At 40.3% G+C, this 22,724-nt stretch overlaps 2 protein-coding genes and 1 long non-coding RNA gene across 12 annotated transcripts in view; 2 read left to right on the top strand and 1 right to left on the bottom strand.

Annotated features, from left to right (window-relative positions):
* Positions 1–14,318, top strand: part of CSGALNACT2 (chondroitin sulfate N-acetylgalactosaminyltransferase 2) — a 46,319-nt gene extending 32,001 nt beyond the window's left edge. Inside the window, exons 6-9 of one of the 8 annotated variants that reach the window (XM_047824781.1) lie at positions 7,264–7,345; positions 10,818–10,887; positions 11,046–11,106; positions 12,254–14,318. In XM_047824781.1, the coding sequence (XP_047680737.1) occupies positions 7,264–7,345; positions 10,818–10,887; positions 11,046–11,106; positions 12,254–12,546 (506 nt within the window). In that variant the 3' untranslated portion in view covers positions 12,547–14,318. Of the gene's footprint in view, positions 1–7,263; positions 7,346–10,817; positions 10,888–11,045; positions 11,107–12,253 lie in introns of those variants that run through there. The other 7 variants (XM_047824783.1, XM_047824782.1, XM_047824785.1 and 4 more) reach the window with 7 other exon arrangements.
* Positions 14,319–15,560: 1,242 nt separating this feature from the next.
* Positions 15,561–22,692, top strand: LOC125147677 (uncharacterized). Of its 3 annotated transcripts, XR_007145265.1 has the most exons (5): positions 15,566–19,361; positions 20,816–20,987; positions 21,215–21,277; positions 22,095–22,243; positions 22,554–22,692. It is a non-coding gene; the product is annotated as an uncharacterized LOC125147677 (long non-coding RNA). The 3 variants fall into 3 exon arrangements; XR_007145266.1 differs by having other exon boundaries at positions 15,561–15,920; positions 19,145–19,361; positions 20,816–22,243; XR_007145264.1 differs by having other exon boundaries at positions 15,563–19,361; positions 20,816–22,243.
* Positions 22,100–22,724, bottom strand: part of RASGEF1A (RasGEF domain family member 1A) — a 33,361-nt gene continuing 32,736 nt past the window's right edge. Inside the window, exons 12-13 of the mRNA XM_047824795.1 lie at positions 22,514–22,586; positions 22,100–22,237 (exon numbers count right to left, since the gene is read on the bottom strand). Coding sequence (XP_047680751.1) covers positions 22,213–22,237; positions 22,514–22,586 — 98 coding nt within the window. The 3' untranslated portion in view covers positions 22,100–22,212. The remainder of the gene's footprint in view (positions 22,238–22,513; positions 22,587–22,724) is intronic.

The following is a 22,724-nucleotide window of genomic DNA, read 5'->3' as shown; positions in this document are numbered from 1 at the left end:
ACAGTTGTTGATGAAACACATAATAAAAAAGAAATGAATAACAATTGGGGATTTAAAAGTCAAACGGTAGGTACATGCTTACAAGTATTACCTAGCTCTGTCCCCTGAGAAGACCTAGAAGCAGTGATACCCCAAGAGTAACAAGCATACCAAGCTTCCAGATCTTAGTGCTGGGACAGGAAATTAAGGAGCCTGAAGGTCCAGAAAGTAAGGAAGTACTCAAACAACAAAAGGGTGAGGTGAGGGTCTGTCAAAGGGACACAGGAGCCTGGAAGAACTCTCAATGGCAAAGCTGGAACAATTTGAGCACAAGATAAATAACATAGTCCTGGATTGCAACCCCAAGCATAAAATAAATATCCTTGAGCCCATACTGGTATAAATAAATAGTGGAGGTGCGCCTAGGTGGTTCAGTTGGTTAAGCGTCCAACTTCGGCTCAGGTCATGATCTCGCGGTTTGTGGGTTCGAGCCCTGCATCGGGCTCTGTGCTGGCAGCTCAGAGCCTGGAGCCTGCTTCAGATGCTGTCTCCTTCTCTCTCTGCCCCTCCCCTGTTCTCTCGCTCTCTCATCAAAAAAAAAAAAATTTTAGAAAATTAATAAATGAGCAAGTAGATAAATAATAATCAATGGGTAGACAAGCTTTTTAGGTAAAATAAGAGTAGATGAGGGGAAAGAGATCAGTCTTCTTACAGAATTCCAAACAACTTATGTAGGTATTTTCTTTTCCAGTAGGTGGAGCTAGGTGACTCACTTCTAAAGAATCAAGTATGGAAAGAGAAAAACTAACTTTTCAGGGGAGAAACCTGGTAGACACCACCTTAAGCCCTAAGTGATGAAGGCTAACATTACCAGGGTTGTTATGCACCCCTGATATGGTGTAGCAAGAAGGGCATTTCACTTCTGTGGCCTTCCCTCCAAAACCCTAATCATGAAAAGCATCAGACAAAACCAGTATTCTACAAAATATTTGACCAGTACTCCTCAAAGTTGTCAAGATCAGGGGTGCCTGGCTGGCTCAGAGGAGCAGCAGATGATTCTTGATCTCGGGGTCATGAGTTCGAGGTTCACGTTGGGTGCAGAGGTTACTAAAAAAAATAAACTTAAAAGTGTCAAGGTCGTTAAAAACAAAACTAGGAAACTGTGACAGGTTCTCAGGAGACCAAGGAGACATAACAGATAAATGCAGTTTGGTGCCTTAGACTGGATCCTGGAACAGAAAAAGGACATTAAAGGAAAAACTGGTGGAATCCAAACAAAAGTCTCAAATTTAGTTAATAGTAATGTACCAGTGTTGATTTCTTAGTTTTTATAAATGCACCACAACAATGTAAGATAATAACTTTTAGGGGAAGTTAGAATTAGATGAGAAGTATATGAGAACTCTCTCTGCTGCTTTGCAACTTTTCTATAAACGTAAAATTACTCCAAAACAAAAAAAAATTATTTATAAAAAAATTACTTGATAAAAAAAGTGCCAAATGGAGTCAACATATGAGGGTAAAGAGAAATATAAAAGCATACTAATATTCTTGTCTGGTTTGGGAAGATGTGGGAAAAGAATAGTTTGAATGTAGGTTCATTCTAGATGTTATGCAGAAAGATAAGTTTAAGTGCTTCCACTTCAAGCTCTAGCTTCGCTCCTTTGTAACCTTTGCAAGTTACCCTTTCTAAACTTCAGTCTCCCCACTTAAAGTAAGACAAAAGCTTGCTCTCCTTAATGTGTAATATTATCTCCTTAATATTCAAAGTAAGTAGGAAATACACCAATAGAAAAAAATGATTAAAAGACAGTTGGTAATAATTCACAATAAACATATTTAAATAGTAAAATTACGAAGAATAAATTAAAACAGCAGTGCAAAACTTTTTTGCTGCTGTAAAATCACTGTTTAAAATAGCCATGCAAGCGAGGCTGGCAGGGTGGAAGTCTCCCATCCCTGCAGGTGGTGTAGGAATGCAGGCAAGCTCCCTGGGCCAGGAGTTTTCAAACAGGTTCATCTCTCTGATCCAGTAATCTCCACTCCCAGGATTCTCTCCTGAGGAAGCAGAGCTCTGGAGTAGCAATTCACATAATAATATTGACAACATTGAAAGCAAGTAAAACTCTAATGATAAAATAATAAATTGAATTATAGTACCTACAGTGGTGAATATGTACCTAAAGGAAAATGTTCATGAAATGTAGATATATACAGCAGTGTAAATGTAGCGGAAAATACAAAGTTTAAGAAGTGGGGAATGGGGGCGCCTGGCTGGCTCAGTCAGAGGAGCATGTGACTCTTGGTCTCAGGATCATGAGTTGAAGACCCACGTTGGGTGTAGAGATTACCTCAAAATAAAATTTTTAAAAAACGGGAAATGGTGTATCTTTTTTAGATGATACTTTAATGTTAACGATGGCTATTTTTTTATGTACCCTTTTCTCTGTGTAAGGTACTGTTCTGTTTTTCATACATGTTAACTCATTTAATCCTTCTTACAACCTCTGAAGTAGGTGCTATTTTTACCCCGGTTTTACAGACAAGGACACAGCTGTATGGTGATTGAGTGCCTGCCCACGGGCCTGGCAGGGTTGGGGCCAGAAGGCTGGGCCATGTGTCTCCACTCTTACCCAGTGCACAAACTGCCTCTGTTATATTAATTCATCCAGTAGGGTTCATGCTATACCAGCCATTATTCACCGCTGGAACCCCCAGCACCTGGAACCATATAGACATGGTTACCATTCACAGGAATATTTATTCTGGTAGGAGGAGATGGAAGATAAAGTCAATTAATAAATACCATACAGATCATTAAAATAGGCTGAGTTGTGAAGAGTGATTAGGTGGTTTCTGTGGTGTGCTTGGTCAGAAAGACCTTTCTGAGATTGGGCTGTAGGAGAGGCCATCCAAGTAACAGGAAGGAACCTGCTACCCTTACTGGGGAAAAGCAGTTGCAGGCAGAAGGAGACACTAGTGGGTTTCCTAAGGCGGCTGGAGCACAGTGGGCAGTAGGGCACAAAGCTGAGCCAGTCACGTAGAGCTTGTTAACACTAAGGAGTTTAGGCTAAGTGTGATAGAAAGCCTTGGGAGGGTTTTGATTCTATGGAGAATGGATTGTGTGTGGCTCCTGCTGCAAAGAGCCAGTTGGGCTTTTGCAGCGGACCAGGGAGGTGACTGTGGCTTGAGTAAGGATGGTGATTGTGGAGAACGGTTTGGGTGTGATTTGGCTGACAGAACTTGCTGGTGGACAAGATGTGAGGAGTAGGAAAAAGACAAGAATGGCAAGAGGAGAGATAAAGAGGTCAACCTGAACATGTTGGTCGATTAGCTCCTCAAGGGAAGGTGTCAGGTTGCCACATGGATTCTTGAACCTGGCAGCCTGTGAGGCACTGAGGGCTAGAGATACAGGTTATAATGTGGATAGCTATGTCCCCCACATGCTTAGGAGAGGGACAGATAAAAATAAAATATGAATAACCAGGGATTATTGACAGTGGAAATGTGGTGGTTTAAAAATCAAACAAAACCAATGACTTCTTTCCCCGAATCTGATAACTGGAGATTTTTAAAAGAAGTTAAGTTATAAAGGAAGTCATAATATTTGTAAAATCAGAATTGTCATGGAGTAGACATGTCAAAGTGAGTGTTTTGTTTTAATACTTTTGTTTTGACTAAGGAGATAAGAATATTAGAGCCTGGTTTTGCCACAGAAACTATGCCTCTATAAATTTATTTATTCATTTAACCAATGTTTATTGAGAGCCTACCATGTGCCACATGTTGTTCTAGGTGCTACAGATATGGCAGTGATCAAAATCAACAAAAATTCCTGCTGTCTAGGAGCTTTACATTCTAGAAGGGGAAGAAGCCCCTCTCCTGCAAAAAAAAAAAAAAGAAAAAAGAAAGAAGGAAAATGCATACCTCACGTATTAGCTCCAACTTAAGCTGAGTCCTCAGTTGCTGCCTTGTTCTGTTTCCAGCCAGTTCTCCTATTCCACACAGCAGCTTTTTCAGACTCTCCTCACTCCCCTCAAGATTTGCCTCCTCTATAGATATAAGCAGTAATTCCCATGTGGCTTACAGATCACTCGCATTCATTATATCCAGAACCCAGCTCTGCATTGTTCTGCTCTGGGCTGGCCCTTTCCCTAGTGCCCCCACTCTTGGGGGATGGTACTACCATTGTTCAGGACAGCAGCCTGCTGTCACTCTTGGTTGATCCTTCCCTCTCACCCTTACTCCTGCCCATTTAGTCACTTGCTAACTTGTCAGTTTTTGTACTCAATCTTTTTTACCTCCATGCAATTTTTTCTTTCTGAACATACCATGATAGTCTAAAACTAGGCTTCCCATTCCTAGATTATAACTGGTGCCTCTTTAACCAGCCTCCCTTCTTGTCCCCTTTTATATCTCTTCTCTACACTGTAACCAGAGTGATCTTTCAAAAATGTCATCTGATCCCGTTACTCCTTCTGCCCTGACTCTTCAGGGAAATTTCCATTGCCATTAGGAAAAAGCCAAAACATGTGACCAGGTACCCCATTCTTTCTGATGAGGCCTGTGGATCCCTTAAACCAGGGGTCAGCAGTCTACAACCTGCTGCCCAAAACAGCCTGCTGCCTAATTTTCTCTGGCCCAGGGGTGAAGAGTGGTTGGAAAATATTTTTGAAATAATACTTCATGGCAGATGAAAATGATATGAAATACAAATTTCAGTGGCCATAAATAAAGTTCATTGGAACTCAGCATGCTCATTTGGTTACTTATTGTCAATGACAGCTTTCACACTACAGTGGCAAAGTTGAATAGTTGTGACAGACCTCTGTGTTCTGCGGAACCCAAAATATTTACTGCCCATTGTGTTGCAGACGTTTGCTGAGCCCTGGCCTAGATTTGTGGTCACTTCTACTTCTGTCTCTCATGTGGTCCCACCATGCTTCACCCACAGTGCTCTTTCCCATCTCTGGATCTTTGCACAACCTCTTCTTTTGTCTGCAACTTTCACTTGGCTAACTCCTGCTTCTCTCTCAGATCCCAGCTCCAACTTCATTTCTTCTAGAAAGCTGTTTCAGAACCCTGCACGCTGGATGAGATCTTTCTTTTCTGTCATCCTCCTCATGTCCGTATCCTTACATCTCTCCTTACCCAACTCAGACTCCATAGTCAGTCATTATCCATAGCCTTCTTGTTATACTCACCTCCTTCATCCCTCCTCCCAATGTTTTCTCTTAAAACCCCAGCCTGGTTAAGGGCAACTTTCACCCAGGCCCCTGAGCAGTGAATGTGGAGGGCAAGAAACACAGCCCCACTATAGGGCCATTGCTTTAAATATATGACCATAGGCCTCAGGGTTCCATGGCTGCCCTGACATTCTGCTCCTGACCATAGTCTACCTGCTGTCTGTCCTCCAAGCCAGGCACACTGTCCTTCTCGTGCCTCCCAGCACTCCTCACCACTCCTCCCTCTCCAAATATCTTGCTTCATTTTTCACTTAGAGGAGTGGTCAGACATTCTTCTTTACTCTGTCATGAGATCTCTCAGCCTCTCCCCATTCCCAGTGGACAAATTCCCCGTGACCCCTCATAAGTCTAGCCTGTCCTTTTCTGTTGAACTAGAGCTTATCCCTCATGCCTAAACAAGGACTCCCGTCCCCACCATCCTTCACTGCCTCCTATCCTAACATTTGCCTCTTATGGATCATTACCATATACATACAAAAATCATGTAATACCAATTATCTTTTTAAAATGTTAATAGCCCGTTCTTGTCTGCAGGGCCTCATTCTTCTGCTCTTGCCCTTGTTTTCTCTACTCTTGCCTTAGTCATTCACTTACTGCCTCCGAGCCATTGTACATGTTACCCTCTTTACCTGGAATGATCTCCTTTAGATATTTGCACAGCTCACTTCAGTATTTCATTACAGCCCCTGCTCAAACATTATCTCCTCAGAGAAGCCCCTTATGGCAAAATAGGCTTTCTGTCTCTCATGTTCTCCCATTGTCCTACTGCATTTTTCTTCCTAGCATGTGTTACCACCTGAGATACAGATTTATTTGCTGTCTTTCCATCAAAACAGAGACTCTGTGATGGCAGAGTCTATTCATACTGCTCTATTCATACTGCTGTGTCCCAGCTCCTAGTACTGTGTCTAATGGATTCAAATACTTGTTGAATGCATGAATAAAATAAAGAAGGTTTATCGAGGTTCAACGTTTACTTGATTCTGGGGGCTCTATATCATCAAAGCCCTGCTTTTCTTTTTCTTTCTCTGCTTGGACTTTAGTGGTGACAGCTTCATTTTAAAACTGGTCTCCCATGTGATAGAGGAGTGCAGCAGCTCCAAGCTTCATGTCCACCCCTACTTGAGGCGTTGTCAGACTTACTCTGTAAAGAGCCATGTAGAAAATATCTTGGGCTTTCCGGACCATACAGTTAAATTCCTATTGCAACTACTCAACTATGCCACTGTACCATGAAAATATGCATAGACAGTTTGTAAGCAAATGAGTGTGGCTATATTCCGATGAAATTATTTTCAGAAACAGGCAGCAGGCCAGATTTAGCCTGGAGGCTGTAGTTTGCTGACTCCTGCCCTATACCATTCAAAAAAAGCAAGCGTCTTTTCTAGTAGCTCTCTCGGAGGAACGAAGGGGCTTTGTCTTCCAGAGTTCCCAACAACCCTCTTCTTTTGCCATGTTGTCCTGAATTTTGTCTGATTTCCTGTTAGTGAACCAGTTCCTCCAGTTAGTGGGGTGACAGTGTGCCACTGGTAAAGAGTAGTCATGGCCCAGTCTGAAGCCGCAGGTGGAAGGAGCTTCCCTGAAGCTCATGGGCTACATGAGGCCAGAGAATTACCAGAGCAAAAGTGTGTACAGTCAGGAAAGGGGCAAGGAATAAATGCTGAGTAGGCACCAAATAAGATCTGTGTAGAAGTAATTATATTGTATTACAGTATGTGTTTGTGCAACTGTTACCCTCCCAGAATAGAATGTAAGCTCCTTTGAGCTCAGACACCATACTGTTTACCAGTAACCAGCTTGCACCTTGTAAGGGCTTGAATTCGGGTAAATTAAATATGGCAAGAATCCTTTGCTCATGTAGAGTACTGGTTTTTTTGTTGGTTTTGTAAGGATTTAATAATATAAATGCATGTGATCCATTTTCAGTCACATAAGCGATAGGAAAAATTATTATTTGGAAAATATCTTAATTTTTTTCATTGTTGATTGACACCTAGGTCTGGAGGGATTAAATTGATTTTTTTTTTTTTAACCAAAGGTTCACAAAAAGGATTCTGGCTTTTGGCGAGATTTTGGCTTTGGAATGACTTGTCAGTATCGATCAGATTTCCTGACCATTGGTAAGTGTATCTTACATTTAAGAATAGGACTATACATGTTTACTGTAGGGCCTTATGGCATTTTCTAAAGGTCTGAGAATCGAGTGTTTTCCTATTAAATTATGAATGTCTGAGATTGGCTAAAAAGAGGAGTCTGGAGATGTGAAAGGCAAAGTTTATAATAATGTCTCTGAGTGGCAAAAATGAGATCATAAAGATGAAGGTGTAACAGAATATTTACTTGTTTCTTGAAAATCAAACACTGGTTTTTAAAAACATCGGTTTGTCTTGTTACCAATATTTGCAGTTGTTTTGAATGCTCTTACAAAAGATCTCTACATAACTTTGGTGCTGTGCTCATGGATTATTACATCTGGAAGTAATATTAGAGTATCTACTCCAGGGGCTTTGGCATTTTTTTATTTAGAGATGAAACCCCTCTTTAATTATCTGTTAACTCTTATGAAAATCCTAGTATTCAAAAAACAAATGAAAAGACAACTGGTCTTTCTAGCTCTGATTGAAGTTAGAGTGGGGGACTTAGAGTCACTGGCTTAATCATGCATTCCTTGAAGCCAGAGATGACCCTGAAGAATCTGGTCTAAGCCCCCTGCCCCCACTCTGGCTTCAGCCTTACCCAGCAAAAAATAGATTGTCAGAGTACAGTTTAAGAAAGCAGGCTGAAGGGGCACTTGGGTGGCTCAGTCAGTGAATTGTCTGACTCTTGATATCAGCTCAGGTCATGATCTTACTTCGTGAGTTTGAGCCCTACATCAGGCTCCGTGCTGACAATGCAGAGCCTGCTTGGGTTTCTGTCTCTCCCCCTCCTGTGCACGCTCGCTTTCCCTCCCTCTCTCCTTCTCTCTCTCTCTCTCTCTGTCTCTCTCTCTCTCTCTCTCTCATATATTTATTTATTTATTTATTTATTTATTTATTTATTTATTTATTTTATATTTTATAATAGAATATATTTTATGTACTTTTTAGGTCTGTCTGACATTCATTTTTATAATCATGCATTTGTTTTGGAAATTCCTCCACCTTGTCTCTTTATTATTGTAACATTTGAATCATGGAAAATCAGCAAATAGCAATGAAAAGACTATTAAATGAAACTAATGCCCTTTTCCCTTACTTCTGGCTTAATAAAACAGGGAGTATACATCATTGCCTTCTAACCTGTGTTACTTCTCACTGCTCCTTTCTCATTATTTTCTCTTCATATTCCTGTTTGATCTGTGTTGGTGCAGTTAACGGTATCCCACATTTCTCTGGGATTGTTCATTTTTCATCATTCTTTTTTTCTCTGTTCTTTGGATTACATAATCGCAGTTGATCTGTCTTCAAGTTTGTTGATTCTTTGTTAGATCAGATCTTCTGTTGAGCTGCTCTAATGAGTTTTTTATTTAAATTGTACTTTTTTAACTCCAGAATTTCCATTTGGCACTCTCGGTCTCTCTCTCTCTATATACATATCTATATATGTGTTATATATATGTATGACTTCCCCATCAAATTAATATTCCCCATTTGATGAGACATTGTTATCTTACCTTCTCTTTAAGTATGATTTCTTTAATTCTTTGAACATACTTATAATGGTTGTTTTGGAATTTTTGTAAAAACCAACATCTAGGCCCTCTCACAGTTTCTGTTGCCTACTTTTTTTCTGGTATACAGGTCACACTTTTCTGTTTATTAACATGCCTCCTAATTTCTTTCTTGCAAACTGAACATCTTAGTTAATCTATTGTGGCAAGTCTGGATATTGAATTCCCCCCTGCCTCCAGGGCTTGTTTTTTGTTCTGTTTTCTGCTTGTTTATTTATTGACTTGGCTTTACTATGTTAATGAATTTTAACTCCCCACCCTCCCTCCACCCCCCAGCAATATGAAGCCTCTCCTGTCACTCCTTAGGGCATGTGCACAGTCACCCTGGGATGACATGAATTTAGTAGAGCTCTCTTTTACTTTTTCTGTGCCTCTGTTGGTAACTCCCATCTGTTAGATTCCACTAATTGCTCACTGGTTTGCACTCTTGTTTTTGACAGGGCTCTGGGGCATGAATTGCTCCACAGTCTGACCCAGTTAAATTGAACCCTTTTGCAAGGTAGTTTTTGAGGCAAATCTTTTTTTGTTCAGACCTCAAAAGGGCTCTTCTTAGCTGTCTCTTTCCCTGTTTCTCTCCAGTAAACTAACTGGCCTACGTTTTAGCTTATTGCTCTAATGGAGCTATCAGCTTCCTCTGAATTGCTTACCACCAAAATCTCCATTATTTTCAAGAGCCCTGTTAGGCTTGAACTTCTGCACACTGTTTCAAATAAAGTCAGTTTCTTTGGGGTCGAGCTTTGAAGCAGTTTGTTCTCATGTACTGCCTGCTCCCCTGGGGAAAAAATGTCTGAGCCTCTCCTCCCGGGGTGGGGGGGGGTGGGGGTTGGGGTTGAAGACAGTGGCACCCTTCTCTCAGAGTGGCATCCCTACCTTATGGGGTAGGGGAAGATCAGTCCCACTCCCTTCTGGAATGGAGCGTCTACCTTATAACTATAAGCTGGATGAGAAAGGGAGTCCCAATCCTCTCAGCGCTTGTTTGGAATTTGGCCTCTTTCATTGTGGAGCTTCTATTCCTTTCTCCCTTTCCTCGCCTTCTGATATTCCCATTATACATACGTTATACCTTTTGTGGTTGTCCCACAGTTCTTAGAAATTCTGTTCTGATCTGTTTTTTCCCCCAGTCTTCTTTGGGTTTGCCTTTTCAGTTTTGGAAGTTTCTATTGGTGTGTCCTCAAGCTCAGAGATTCTGTCCTCAGCCAGTACAAAGGCATTCTTCCTTTGTTACATTGTTTATCTTTAGCATTTCTTTTCTATTCTTTCTTAGAAGCTCTCAGTCTGCTTACATTACCCATCTGTTCTTGCTTTTCCCAATAGAGTCCTTAGCATATCAATTAGTTGTTTTAAATTCCCAGGCTGATAATTTCAATACCCCTGCCATATCTGAGTCTGGTTCTGATACTTGCTCTATGTCTTCAATTGTTTTTTGTCTTTTAGTATGCCTCATTTTCTCTTCATAGCTGAACGTAATGTATTGGGCAAGGCCTTTAGTAATCGGTGGTGAAGTGTAGGAAAAGAGGAAGCATTCTATATACCTGTGATTAGGCCTCAGTCCTTGAAGTGAGATTATATGTCTTCACAAGTGTTTCTCAGACACTGCCCCAACCTAAGGTGGAACAGGATGGATAGAGTGGGCTAGAGTTGGGTATGTCCTTCCCCCAGGTAGATTCAACTCAGGTAAAATAGTTTCTCCTAATGGCAGGTTTTGTTAAGAAGAATAAAGTGTTCTCTCTGGCTTGTTTCAAAATGATGACTTTCCACTGCCCTGCTGAAAGCACTAGGGGATTTTGCTCCAGTCGTCACAGTTTTGCTAGAGCTCCTAAAGGAGTATAGGGACCTTCCTATGACTGGGCCGCCTGAAATTTTCAACTCTCTGTCTTTTACAGTTCAGATTTCCACCCCACTCTGCCCACCGCCACCTTACCCCAGTACTGGTTCCCCTGGAGATTTCTATTGGTAGGTTTCTGCTCTGATACTTGTGATTCTGTTTTACCTGCCTGTCTCTCCAATTTGGAGGTAGCCATTTGCTCTGTGACCTTATTTCTCTGAGGGATCTGAGAAGAGTTGTACATTTTTCAGTTTGTTTTTTTTTTTTTTTTTTTACTTTTTGGTAGGATGAAATGACTTCTAAGCTCTGTTTGTGCTGGACCAGAAACTGGAAGTCTCCCATTTATGTTAAGTATCTACACCATCTCTAATATTTGAACAACTGATATCTACAAGGAAGAAAAACCAAGACATATTATACATAGTGTTTATTAGTAAGGCTGTGACTATTTAAAGTAATACTTTTCAGAGAGCTCAGGATTATTGTCATCCTTCAAGGGTGAAATAAAGTGGCATATAATTATTTGACAGAAGACATAATTTGGAAACCTAGCTCCTAAAGAATTAGTTTGTTTTCAGTTTTTAAGAATCTTTTCTAGTTTTTCAGAAAACTCCAAATGGTTTATGTTCTCCATGCTTCTTTAGAAAGTTCATTGTTCAGCTTAAGCCAGTTTGAAAATAGTCTCAACTTTTTCTCCTGTTTCATGTGTTTACCCATTCCAGTTATCCATTTGCCCCATCACTGCATCAGAATTGTTCTAGTAGGTAAGATTATAAATAACATGTATGTTTCCAGGTCTACCTGGGTCTTTTTAAGTTCTTAACTGAGCAGCACACACATGACCATTTCTTCTTCACGACACTTTCTTCGTTTGACTACTCTGATAGCTTGATCTCCAGAATTTTCTCCATCCTCTGGTGCCATTTGTCAGACTCTTGCTGACTTATCTTTCTCTGCATGTTTAACCTACAGATGTTGGCATTACTTACTTAGGATTTAGACCCGAGCCCTATTTTCTTTCTAAACTCCTTCAGTAATTTCATCCATTCCTATGGCTTTAAATCATCTGTGTGCCCATTCTCAAATGTATATGTTCAGCTTAGACATTTCTTCTCTTTTCTCCTCTGGAAAATTTTCTGTGACCCAGAAAAACTTACGTCTCAAAGGATAATTATGTTAATTATAATAAGGGTGGTGAGATTATGGGTGATTTATATTTCCTTCTCCTTTGATTTTCTCCAGATTTTCTGTATAACTTTGACATTTACAAAGCATTCTCAAATATTTAATCTCATTTTGATACTCTCGACAACAGACCCTGCGCTCCTAGATGTCTGCTCCTAACTGACTTCCAAACCAGGATGTCAGTCTTCTCCGTGAGGTGTCTTTAGGCTATACCATGCCATGTCATTTGAAGCAGAACATCTTGATCCTTATCAGGTCTGACTGTGCTCTAGCTGTCAGTTACGTACAGTGTCCATTTTAATCCTGCAGGTGGATTCGACATGGAAGTAAAAGGTTGGGGTGGAGAAGATGTTCATCTTTATCGAAAATACTTACATGGTGACCTGATTGTGATTCGGACTCCGGTTCCTGGTCTTTTCCACCTCTGGCATGAGAAACGCTGTGCTGATGAATTGACCCCCGAGCAGTACCGTATGTGCATCCAGTCCAAAGCCATGAACGAGGCCTCTCACTCGCACCTGGGAATGCTGGTCTTCAGGGAGGAAATAGAGACCCATCTTCACAAACAGGCATACAGGACAAATAGTGAAGCTGTTGGTTAATGTCATCATTGGCACACTAGTCTGAACCACAAACCAGCACTATTTTTTTAGCCTTAATTCCAATTCCAGATGCAGTGCCTCTTTCAGAGAAGACATGCTTATTTTTTGTGTTCTTTCTGGCATTACTTTACTTTAAGCAGTTTAACTTGATATGGGAAGAAAAAGCAAGTGTTTCAGTGCAAAGCCTGTTTTGTGAGAATACCATACTTTGGAATCACTGACAAATTGAAATCTGGTGTTTGCCCCAAAAGTAGTTTTGAGGTCGTTTCTACCCTGCACCCATGTTCTGATGTGCCCGGGTTGCATCTGGGTTGAGGGATGGAATGTGTTGTGCTCAGGGTGGGTCAGGAGCATCCAGTCCTGCACAGAGGACAGAGTGTTATGGAGGGATTGTGTGGACAAGGGTTCTTCACCTGCTGACCACTGAGTCAACCTGCTTTTATGTTAAGACCTTTAGTCAGTTGCTTGAAGAAACCTTTTCACTGAAGCAGAGGATGACTAAATGACACATCTGAAATTCAGAATCAATCAAAAGAAATCAGAAATAAAAACGCTTAATGTTGCTTAGCTCCCTGAATGTCTGGTATTAAACAAATGAGTAATAGTGAAAATACTTAGGTTAGAATCTATGACTCATGATTAAAACTATAATGTGTTATCGTGTTCTGGATTAGTAGTCAGAGTTGCTATGGATTGTTTTAAGTAAACAAACATGGAAATGTCTTTACTAGAACATTTACTTATGTTGGAGAGCAGGTGATATCTGGGAACATCCGTTTACATGAGCCAGGTGCTACCGGGGCCTTCTTATAGTGGTTCAGAATAGATGAATATAGCATGCTTTTGTGTGTTTTTTGCTTTGCATTGTCTCATTTAGCTTGAATCCGTATATATTTATTATCCTTTTTTTCCCTAATATGTTAATATATGCTACATCTGTATTTGTAATGTTATGCTACTTTGAGTTGAAAGAGAGTTTCTTGAAGAAAAACAATTTAATGAGGTATACCATAGATTACACTGATTTGCAAAAAGAGGTGGAGGGGAAAGTAATCTGAATGGAAATCTGAATTACAGAATATTTTAGAGAAATGTATTGTTTGCAGATAGAATATTGTTTTACTTGAGGTATAAATTATGTTAATGAGACAAGATTCATAAGAAGTTCTATTCAGATAGGATTGTACTATGTTATTTATCACACATGGACCTTTTACCATACGGTCAATTGCTAGATCCAGAAATTGGAGATAAGGTGAAAGGCATGCATAGATTTTGATTTGGCTTTTAAAAGGGACCAATATTGTATCCTTCCTATTTTGTATATAAACCCCTGAAAATTCACAGAAGAAAAGTCATTACTTTTTACTCAGTAAATCGTATCATCTGAAATATAAATTCCAAATTTCTTGGTGCTACATGAATTCATTTTACAGTAACTCTTATGAATTATTCTTACAAGTTTTAAGTTGGGTAGCATTTAGGCTTTTTTTTTAAGATGTGTAAAATGTTCTCTACAGAATTATTAGGCCATTGTCTCCTTTATATACAGTTATTTATTATGAAGACCAGTGAATTTTGGTATTTAAACTGAGAGAACCTAATTATTTGCGAAGGTAAGTTGCATCTTGTTTTTTGACAGAATCAAGTGATTTTACCTTTTCTCCTTTTTTAAAAAAACTAGCCTTTAATTTAAAAATGGAAGCTAAGCAATGGAAACACACTGTGGCTTTGACATTAAATGGTACCAATAAAGTATTTTATTATCAAAATTTAAAAGAAAATGTGATAATTTTTTTCTGTTGCAAAATACCATAAATACAGAAAAGAATATAACATGTAATTGTGTAATTTAAAGAGTAATAAAGCAAACAGCTACCCAGAGTGAGATAAAGAACATTGTCAGTGAAAGGCCTCTGTGTGCCCCTTCTTAATCACACACCCTCACCCCCCATAATAGTAGCCATTCTGATTTCTGTGATAATTTTTCACTTGTTTTTCTTAGTTTTCCCGACTATATATGTGTCAGTGTACAAGAATTTCTTTAGTAATAATGTTGGGTCATCAGTTGTGTGTACATTCTGTTTCCTTTCCAAAGTGGACTATCTTCAGCACTGTGAGACAGTTCATTTTGCATCCTTGGCAATAATTTTGTTAGGTTTATTAATTCTTGCTAATCTAGTAGGCCTTAGGCATGAATTATAATTACAATTTGCATTTCAGTCTTTTTGCCCATTTCTATCAGTTCATAGGAATTCATCACATAACCAGTTCTTATTGGTTAACTATCTCCTCCCAGGATGTGGCTTGTTTTTTCCCATTCTTGATGGTACTTTTTCATTAATAAAAATTAACTTTAATGTGACTATTTTTTCCCCTTATGGATTCTACTTTTTATTATTGATTTATAACCTTATATTAAGGAAAGAGGGCGTAAAGCTATTGTTCTATATTGTCTTCTGAATACCTCATATATAGCTTTGCTTTTCCTAGTTAGGTCTTTAACCTAACTGGAAGAGCTTTTTCTATGTGCCGTGAGGTAAGGATTGTATTACACTTTTTCCAGCATCACCTTACAATATAGTCCATATTTTACCCACTGATCTGCAGAACCACTCCCATCCATCAGATCTCCATACATGGAGAGTTCTGGTTCTGGGCTCTCTCTGTTCAATTAGGCTTTCTGTCCATCACCATACCCTTACATCATGGCCTAAATCACTATAACTTTATAAGAAATCAGTATTTCTAAGAGCTAGTCCACTTGCCCACTCTTAACAATTGTCGTGGCTATTTGTGGCCCTGGTATTTTCATATAAATTTTAGAATAAGCTAGTTAAGTTTCACAAAACTTTCATGAATTTGATTGGGATTTCATTGAATCTCTAAGATCACCTTGGGGACATTTCACATCTTTATGATACGGAGTCTTCCAGTCCTTGAACACGACATATCTATTTAGGTCTTTATTGTCTTTCAATTAAATTTTATACTTTTTCCACACAGTGGGTTTACATGTATTATTTTATAGATTTTTCCTAGATACTTTGCATTTTTTATGCCATTGTAACTATCTTTTTTCTTTTTTTATTGTCTATTGCTGGTGCTTAGAAACCCAATTGATTCTTGTGTTCAGCAACCTTGCCAAAAACACTTAATTCTAGTGATGTATTTCTGGCTTCTTTCATATTTTTCTGTTATGCAATCATATCTCTATGAGTAGTAAAAGTTTTGTTTCTTTTCAGTTTTTATGTATTTTCCGTGTCTTACTGTGCTTGTTGGGATTTGTTGTGCAGTGTTGACTGGAGGTGATAATAGTGGACTTCCTGCCCATGTTTCTGATTTCAAGGGGAACACTCTCAAGTGTTTCATCAGTAAGTATGGTATTTGCTGAAGGTGTTTTTATAAATGCCCTTTATCAAGTTAACAAAGTTACTTTATACTACTGCATCTGTTGAGATGATCATATGTGTTTTTTTCCATCTTTGAGATGTTAAATTAAGTTAATCGGTTTTCTGAAGTACCCTTGCATTCCTAGGGTAAACTCCAATCTTTCATGATATATTATTCTTATGCGTTGCTGGATTTAGTTTATCGTGTGTGCGTGCACATACACACACTTCATTTGCATATCTGTGTATGTATCGTGTGTGTATGGGTGTTTATGTGTATATATATTTGAGGTGTTTTTCATCTGTGTTCATGAGTTAATTATTAAGGTTATGCTAACCTATAAAGTCAGTGATAGGTCTTCCTCTTTCTGTTTCTAAAAAAGTTTTGTAAGACTGGAATTATTTCCTCTTTGAATATTTGACAGAACTACCTGAAAGCCACATGACCATGAAGTTTTCTTTTTGGGAAGATTTCTGATCACTGGCTCAATTTATTTAATGATTATGGATCTATTCAGATTTTCTCTTTCTTTTAAAGTCAGTTTTGATTGTGTTATTTTAGATAAGGTGCAGTCTTCCAGGAGTTTATAGTGATAAATTTGAAAATTTAGATGAAATATACAAAGTTGTTTACAATATCCTCTTATATCTGTAATATGTACAGGATCTGTAGTGATAACCCTTCTTTCATTCCAGATATTATTTGTGCCTTTTGTTTTTCCTTGATTAACCTTGCCAGAGGCTGACCAATTTTTTCAGTCCTTTCAAATAACTCACTCTTGCCAGCCACGTGTGAGGAATCCAGTTGTGTCACATTGTCCCAACATAGTATTTTCAATGTTTTCAATTTAGACCCTTTAATCTCTATTGAGTATGTACAGTTCTCTCATTTTGGTTTTATTAGTTTATTACTAGGGAGATGATATCTTTTCATGTGCTTATTGGCTACTTGAAGATCTTCTTTTCTGAAATGCCTAGTAAAAATTTTTTACCTGTTTTTAAATTGCCTTTTTTTTTTTTTTTTTTTTTTTAATTGATTGGTAAGAATTACTTCTGTATTCTGGATCAAGTCTTTTGTCAGGTTATGTATTGCAAATACCTTCCCTGAGGCAGGGGACTGTTTTCATTCTCTTAATGCTATCTGTTAGTAAACAAAACCTGTTAATTTTAATGTCCATTTTATCATTTTTCTTTCTTTTATAGCCAGTGGTTTTGGTATCCAATTTAAGAAACCTTTGCCTGCTCCAAAGTAAAGAAGAAATTTTCCTGTTTTCTTTTAGGTGCTTTATTAAGATTGCTTATAACTTCCCTTCTCATCTTTGTTGCACCATTCATACTTAGATCTATGATGCATCTAGAAATAATTTATGTATATAGTGTGGGAGTCAAGAGTCAATCTTTAGAATTTCAGTGAAGGTCTGCTGATAGCAAACTCCGTTTTGGTTCATAAATATCTTTATCTCATTTAAAAAATATTTTTTGAAGAGTATAGAATTCTAGGTTGGGAATTTTTTTTTAGCACATTGATGTTATTCTGCTGTCTTCTGGCTTCAGTTATTTCCCTCATAAGTAAGTTATCAGCTTAAGGTTGATATTCCTTTGAAAGTAATCAACTTTTTTTTCCTGGCTGCCTTCAGGATCTCCTCTTTGTTCTGTATCACTAGGATATGTGTGTTTGTAGAGTTTTGGGGGTTTTTTGTTTTTGTTTTTTTTCTGATCCTGCTTGAGATTCTTTGGGCCCCTTGGATTATTATTGTCTTTTATCAGTTCTGAAAGATATTCAGCTATTATATTTCATTGTCTTTACCTCATTCTTTCAAAAGCTCCAATAACATGTTAGACCTATTGTTGTGTTCTCCGTGCCCTTTATGTCTCGTTTCATATTTTCCAATTTTACACTCTCGTAATTTCTTCAGAATTATGACCAAATTTGGAGAAGAGCCTCTATTCGTTCTTTAAGAAATGAAAATGAATTTTTTAAATCCCACGTTTTCTTATACACTTGACAACACTGTTTCCTCAACATTGTTGCTTAAGATCCATACGTAAGAGTTTGGGGTATGTTAAGATAGATATTTAGGGGAGAGGGGCTGGTAGCCCTTCACCTTCCTCACATTATCATGACTTCCTTTCTGGGAATAAAAACAGAAATCGTGTTGGTATGATCTAAGGTCACTAGCCTGTATGTGGGTAATAGGTTTTTCATTTAGAAAGTAGTTCAGAATCCCCAATTTGTGGGATTTTTCCTCATATATGTATATACTGATTAAATTTAACACAAGTGACTTTTCAGTAATGTTAGAATATATTAACCAGAACATCAGTTGTCCCTTTGAGAAGGTCACTTATAATTCTTGTGTCACTTTTCCCAGGAGATTCTGCTCTGTGGGAGAAGTGGGGTTCAGTTTCATCAGTGGTGCCACTGCATGTACCCAGCTAACACTGACTGCTTCTAGTGAACCAGGCACTGCACTTTCTGCCGTGTAACATTACAACAACCCCATGAGACAGAGAGTATTGTAATTTCATCTCAATCTTAAGAAAATGGAAGCTTTAAAAGACAAACAACTTTTCCAAGTATACCCTGCTGAGAACTGGAAACTAGGATTCGAATCCTAATAGTTTAACTTTTGATTTCTTGCTCTTATGCTTATCCTGTCTTGCCTCCCTGGGGAACAGGACATTATTTTTATATATAGGTGTAATGGGTATATATTTCACAAATAATCTTAGTTTTGTCACAGAAGTCTCTATGGCCTTAGGAGAGATCCTTAGCTTATTTCCTGTCACATGATGCTGTAACATAGATTTGTTCTTCAAATGTGTGTGTGAAGTGAAAGGCAGCATTCAGTCATCATATGGTGGTGGTAGGAGCTGCACACCTTGCTGATCGCTGGCCACACAGCTACACAAGTGGCTCCTACTCAGAAAGCCAAGACTGGTGGGCAAGATGGATGCCAATGGTATAAGGTGAGAAAACAGATGGGGCCCAGAGGAGCACAGAGCACCACTCACCAGAGAAGCTGTAAGGGGACTCTGGAAGAATGTGTGCGAGCACAGGACCATAGTACATTAAAGGACGTGCACTAGTGACGTGGAGGTTTGATGTGTGCAAAGCAGAGTGCACCTGGGACAAGTGGGCTGTGAGGATCAGCAGAGGAGCTTCCCAAACACTCTAGATTCCCCAACCCCGTTTTCCCCTTTAGCGAGCCTGCAGAGGGACCCTGAGATCGGTTTGAGCAAGTGCCCAGTGCTGCTAATGCTGCTGTCAAAGAGCCACACCTTGAGAAGCATGCCCTAGAGGGACTACCCTGTGGGTGCAGGAGCACCGCAGCTAGCCAAGAGAGCTCGCCATGCACTTCCAGCTCAAGCTCCACGGCCAAGGCACACACTGAAGGATGTGCTGCCCCTTCTTCAGCTGAGGTAGGTAGAAACTTTCAAAAATGACTTTACCTGGAAATTAAGAATTCCATTGAATCCTAAAGACTGAAAAAGTGTCATTTACCCAAAACTCACTTGTGCATCCTCATAGGTGTCCTCATTGCTCTACAAACACCTAAGCACCTATTGTGTGCTGTCCATAGGCCACTGGAAGGACAGCAGGTAACAAAGCCCCACAGGCCTAGCGTTCTGTCCAGTACAGTGGCCACTAGCTATTTACACCTCAAATTAGAAATTCCACTCCTCAGTTGTATTGGCCACATCTCAGTGCACAGATGTAACTAGCAGCAATGCAGATAGCACGCCCATCACAGAAAGGTTTCTGTTGGGCAGATGACAGACACTGTACATGTTGAAAAATGAGCCCGAGTTAGCTCTGAGGGAACAGGGTAAGGTTCAGTGAACTGTAGAGCAGATCTCGTCCAGCCTGGGCATTGACGACAGAGTGGCAGTGGGATAGGCTGGAGAGGGACAGGTGGGAGTTTGGCTTCCATTCCGGTGTCTCAATGCTTTTCTTTCAATTCCACAAACTCTCATGTGCCTTTCAACAAATCCCTTTTCTTTAGTAGTCTTGAAGGTGACTCATCACAACAGAAAGAGCCCCCATCTAGAACTGCATTCTGCAAACTGTTCTACAGAAAGATGTCAGCAGGCGCCCCCAACTTCCCTTGCCCCAGCAGAGCCCCACAGAGCCCACTGACAGTTCTGACTAGTCCTGTAGTAAAGGTGCATTTACAGTCTTATATGGGTTAAGTTTCCCAAACTTCTAGGACCATGTGATACAATCAACTAGTGATACAGTTTTGGATCTTACCTTGAGGAAAGCAGGACCAGAACACAACTCTTCTACAACTTGGTCTTGTTTTGCATTATTTATTTGAAGCCCTTTGTCAGAATGTGTTGTGTAGGTGGGAGACCCTTGCTCCTTCTTTGAAGGGCCGTATAGGACCTAGACATCCTCACACCTCTTTGTCAGCAGCCAAGCCATCAGGCCTCACCAGCTACACGCAGAGAGCAGGCATGCAAGGGGAGCAACATGTTCTTTTATTGATGCAAGTACGTCCAGTCACACCAACAACTGACATCCTGTGTTACGGTACAGCTTTGTACTCAGAGTTCATCTCAAAATACCAAAACATCGTAAGGTGTGTATCAAATTGGGAAAATAAAGTAGCAAACATAGACGCTGTATCAGGTAGGTACTAGGACTGATGACCCCGTGGAGTGCACACTGACATGAAAGCTCCTTAACTCGCAAGACAAAGTGTTCTAACGTTGTATTCCAAATATATATTCTCAAGTTTTTAGCCTTTCTGTATCTCAAATACATAAACAAAGCAATATGTACTACCAAGATACAATATGTACTATCTAGAACATCTGAAAAGTGCAAAAACACTGTGACAATACAGTGTAAATAATCTTGTTCCACCCAGGGCTGAGGGCGACGTCCATATCGGATTGGGGAGCCACCCCTTCCTGAGGCCTCACCTCCACATCTCCAGGCTCTCCTAGGAGCTTTGGGACTTAGCAACTAACTGACCCATCCTCACTTGGGCATCTCGGCTGCAGGCTCCTGGGAAGCCAGGCATACGGAGAGAAACAAGGGTGAGTAGTTCTGAGTCTGCTTGTGCAGAATGAAAGCCCTGCTGTGAGGGAGAGAGAGAGCAGATGGCCCACCTCTGGCTTTTGAGGGATCAGGACTTGCCCTCCCACAGCCAGAAAGACAGAAAATGGAGTGTACTCAAGTTTGGGTATGGAAAATACCTCCAAATGCTGGGTAGTTTTCTGTGAGTGGGCTCCAGCAGTCTGGTCTGGCTAATATTCTGTTTCAGATTCCCTTAGGGGAGCCCCCCACCCAGAGGGAAGGAGGAGGCAGTCTGCTAGAATACTGCTTTGTAAGTTGCTTCTTTTCATTTTGTACTGGAGTTTCAGGAACTGCTTTAAATGTCCCTATCCTCAAGTCTACTTTGTACTCTCTTCATTACAGCTCAGTGTACCTTTCCGTTATAGCCTGGGAAACACAATTCCACCACACCCTCCCCCCTTACATTTATTTTAGATTTTCTCTTTTCCTAAAATGTAGTTGAAGAACAATTTGCCAGACATATTCCAATGGAAATATGCTGCCAGGTATCCCCCTGCCCCTCCCCGACCCCCTAAATCCCTGATAAAGGAAAATGAAAATGTAAACTTTGGAAAGCCTGTACTCAGGGTTTGCTTCTAGAAGTATGCAAATGAGGCCCCCTGGCCAGCCAAGCCCTTCTTGCTAGAACCTCTCTGGCCTAGGTTTTGAGGGCAGGTACTTTGTGGCCCAGGGCAGAGCTTTCCTGGCATTTCCCTGGCACTGGCTGGCTGAGGGCTAAAAGAATAGAGTGGGAGACCGGCCCTCCAGTACTCTCTAAGGCACTAACCCCGACATCAGAGACACTGGCTGGAAGGGCGTCCAAGCAGGCAGGGCTCACATTGGTTTTGGTTGGGTTTTTTTTTTTTTAATATTTTTTCGTAAGATGTTAATAATCAAAAGTAGAAAATAAAAATCTACATTTCATTAGAATAAGATGTTATCATGGATGCCATCTCCCATGATACTCTTTCCCCCACCCTCCCCGAAGCAGGGCCCTGCCCTGTTATTTAAAATAAACAAACAAAAAAACTTTTGTAAGTGCCAAAGGTTGATGCATGAAATAATTATTTTTTTTTTTTTCATAAAAGTTATATACAAAATGGACCCCAACCAGTGAGGCCTCCTCATCTCAACCCTTATCAATCAAGATTAAAACTCAGTGCATGTGTGTGCTTCGTCCAGCGTCTGCAGGCTGCATCCGTGCCTTCAGGCTCTGTTAAGGAGAGTCGTCCTAAAGGTAAGCAGGGCACAGAGAAATGGTCAGGTGGTTGGCAGGCAGAAGGCAGGCCACGCTATTTGGGGACGGCCTGGATTCAAAGATCCGGCCAAGAGGGGAAGGGTCAGCCAAGTCCTCAGCCTCCCACCGACTGGCAGCCTGTGTAGAGACACCCCTGGCCGCCTTTCAGAAGGGCAGATCCATCACGCTCCCCAGTCCTCTCCCTTCCAGCAGACTTGGGCACGGGACTGGTCTCGGGGGCTCACAGGCCCGTCCTGGGGGTTCTCCTACCTGAGAGTCTTCCAGCTATCCTTCTCCATGTGGTTTTCAGGACCTTCGCTTTCAAAGGAGGCGATGAAGAGAGCTGAGAGAAGAAGCCCCTCAGAACCCACGTCCACATGCAGTCAGTCTGCCTACCACACCAGTTGTCCCTTCCTTTCTAGGGGTACAACTGGGCCTGGGAAGGGACAGTGACTTCTGGTCTGGGCCTGTCCACAGGTCT

This window comes from Prionailurus viverrinus, chromosome D2, assembly GCF_022837055.1.
Source record: "Prionailurus viverrinus isolate Anna chromosome D2, UM_Priviv_1.0, whole genome shotgun sequence".
NCBI lineage: Eukaryota > Metazoa > Chordata > Mammalia > Carnivora > Felidae > Prionailurus > Prionailurus viverrinus.
Note: the sequence above shows the minus strand (reverse complement) of the source record. Positions and strands in the feature narration are given on the sequence as shown.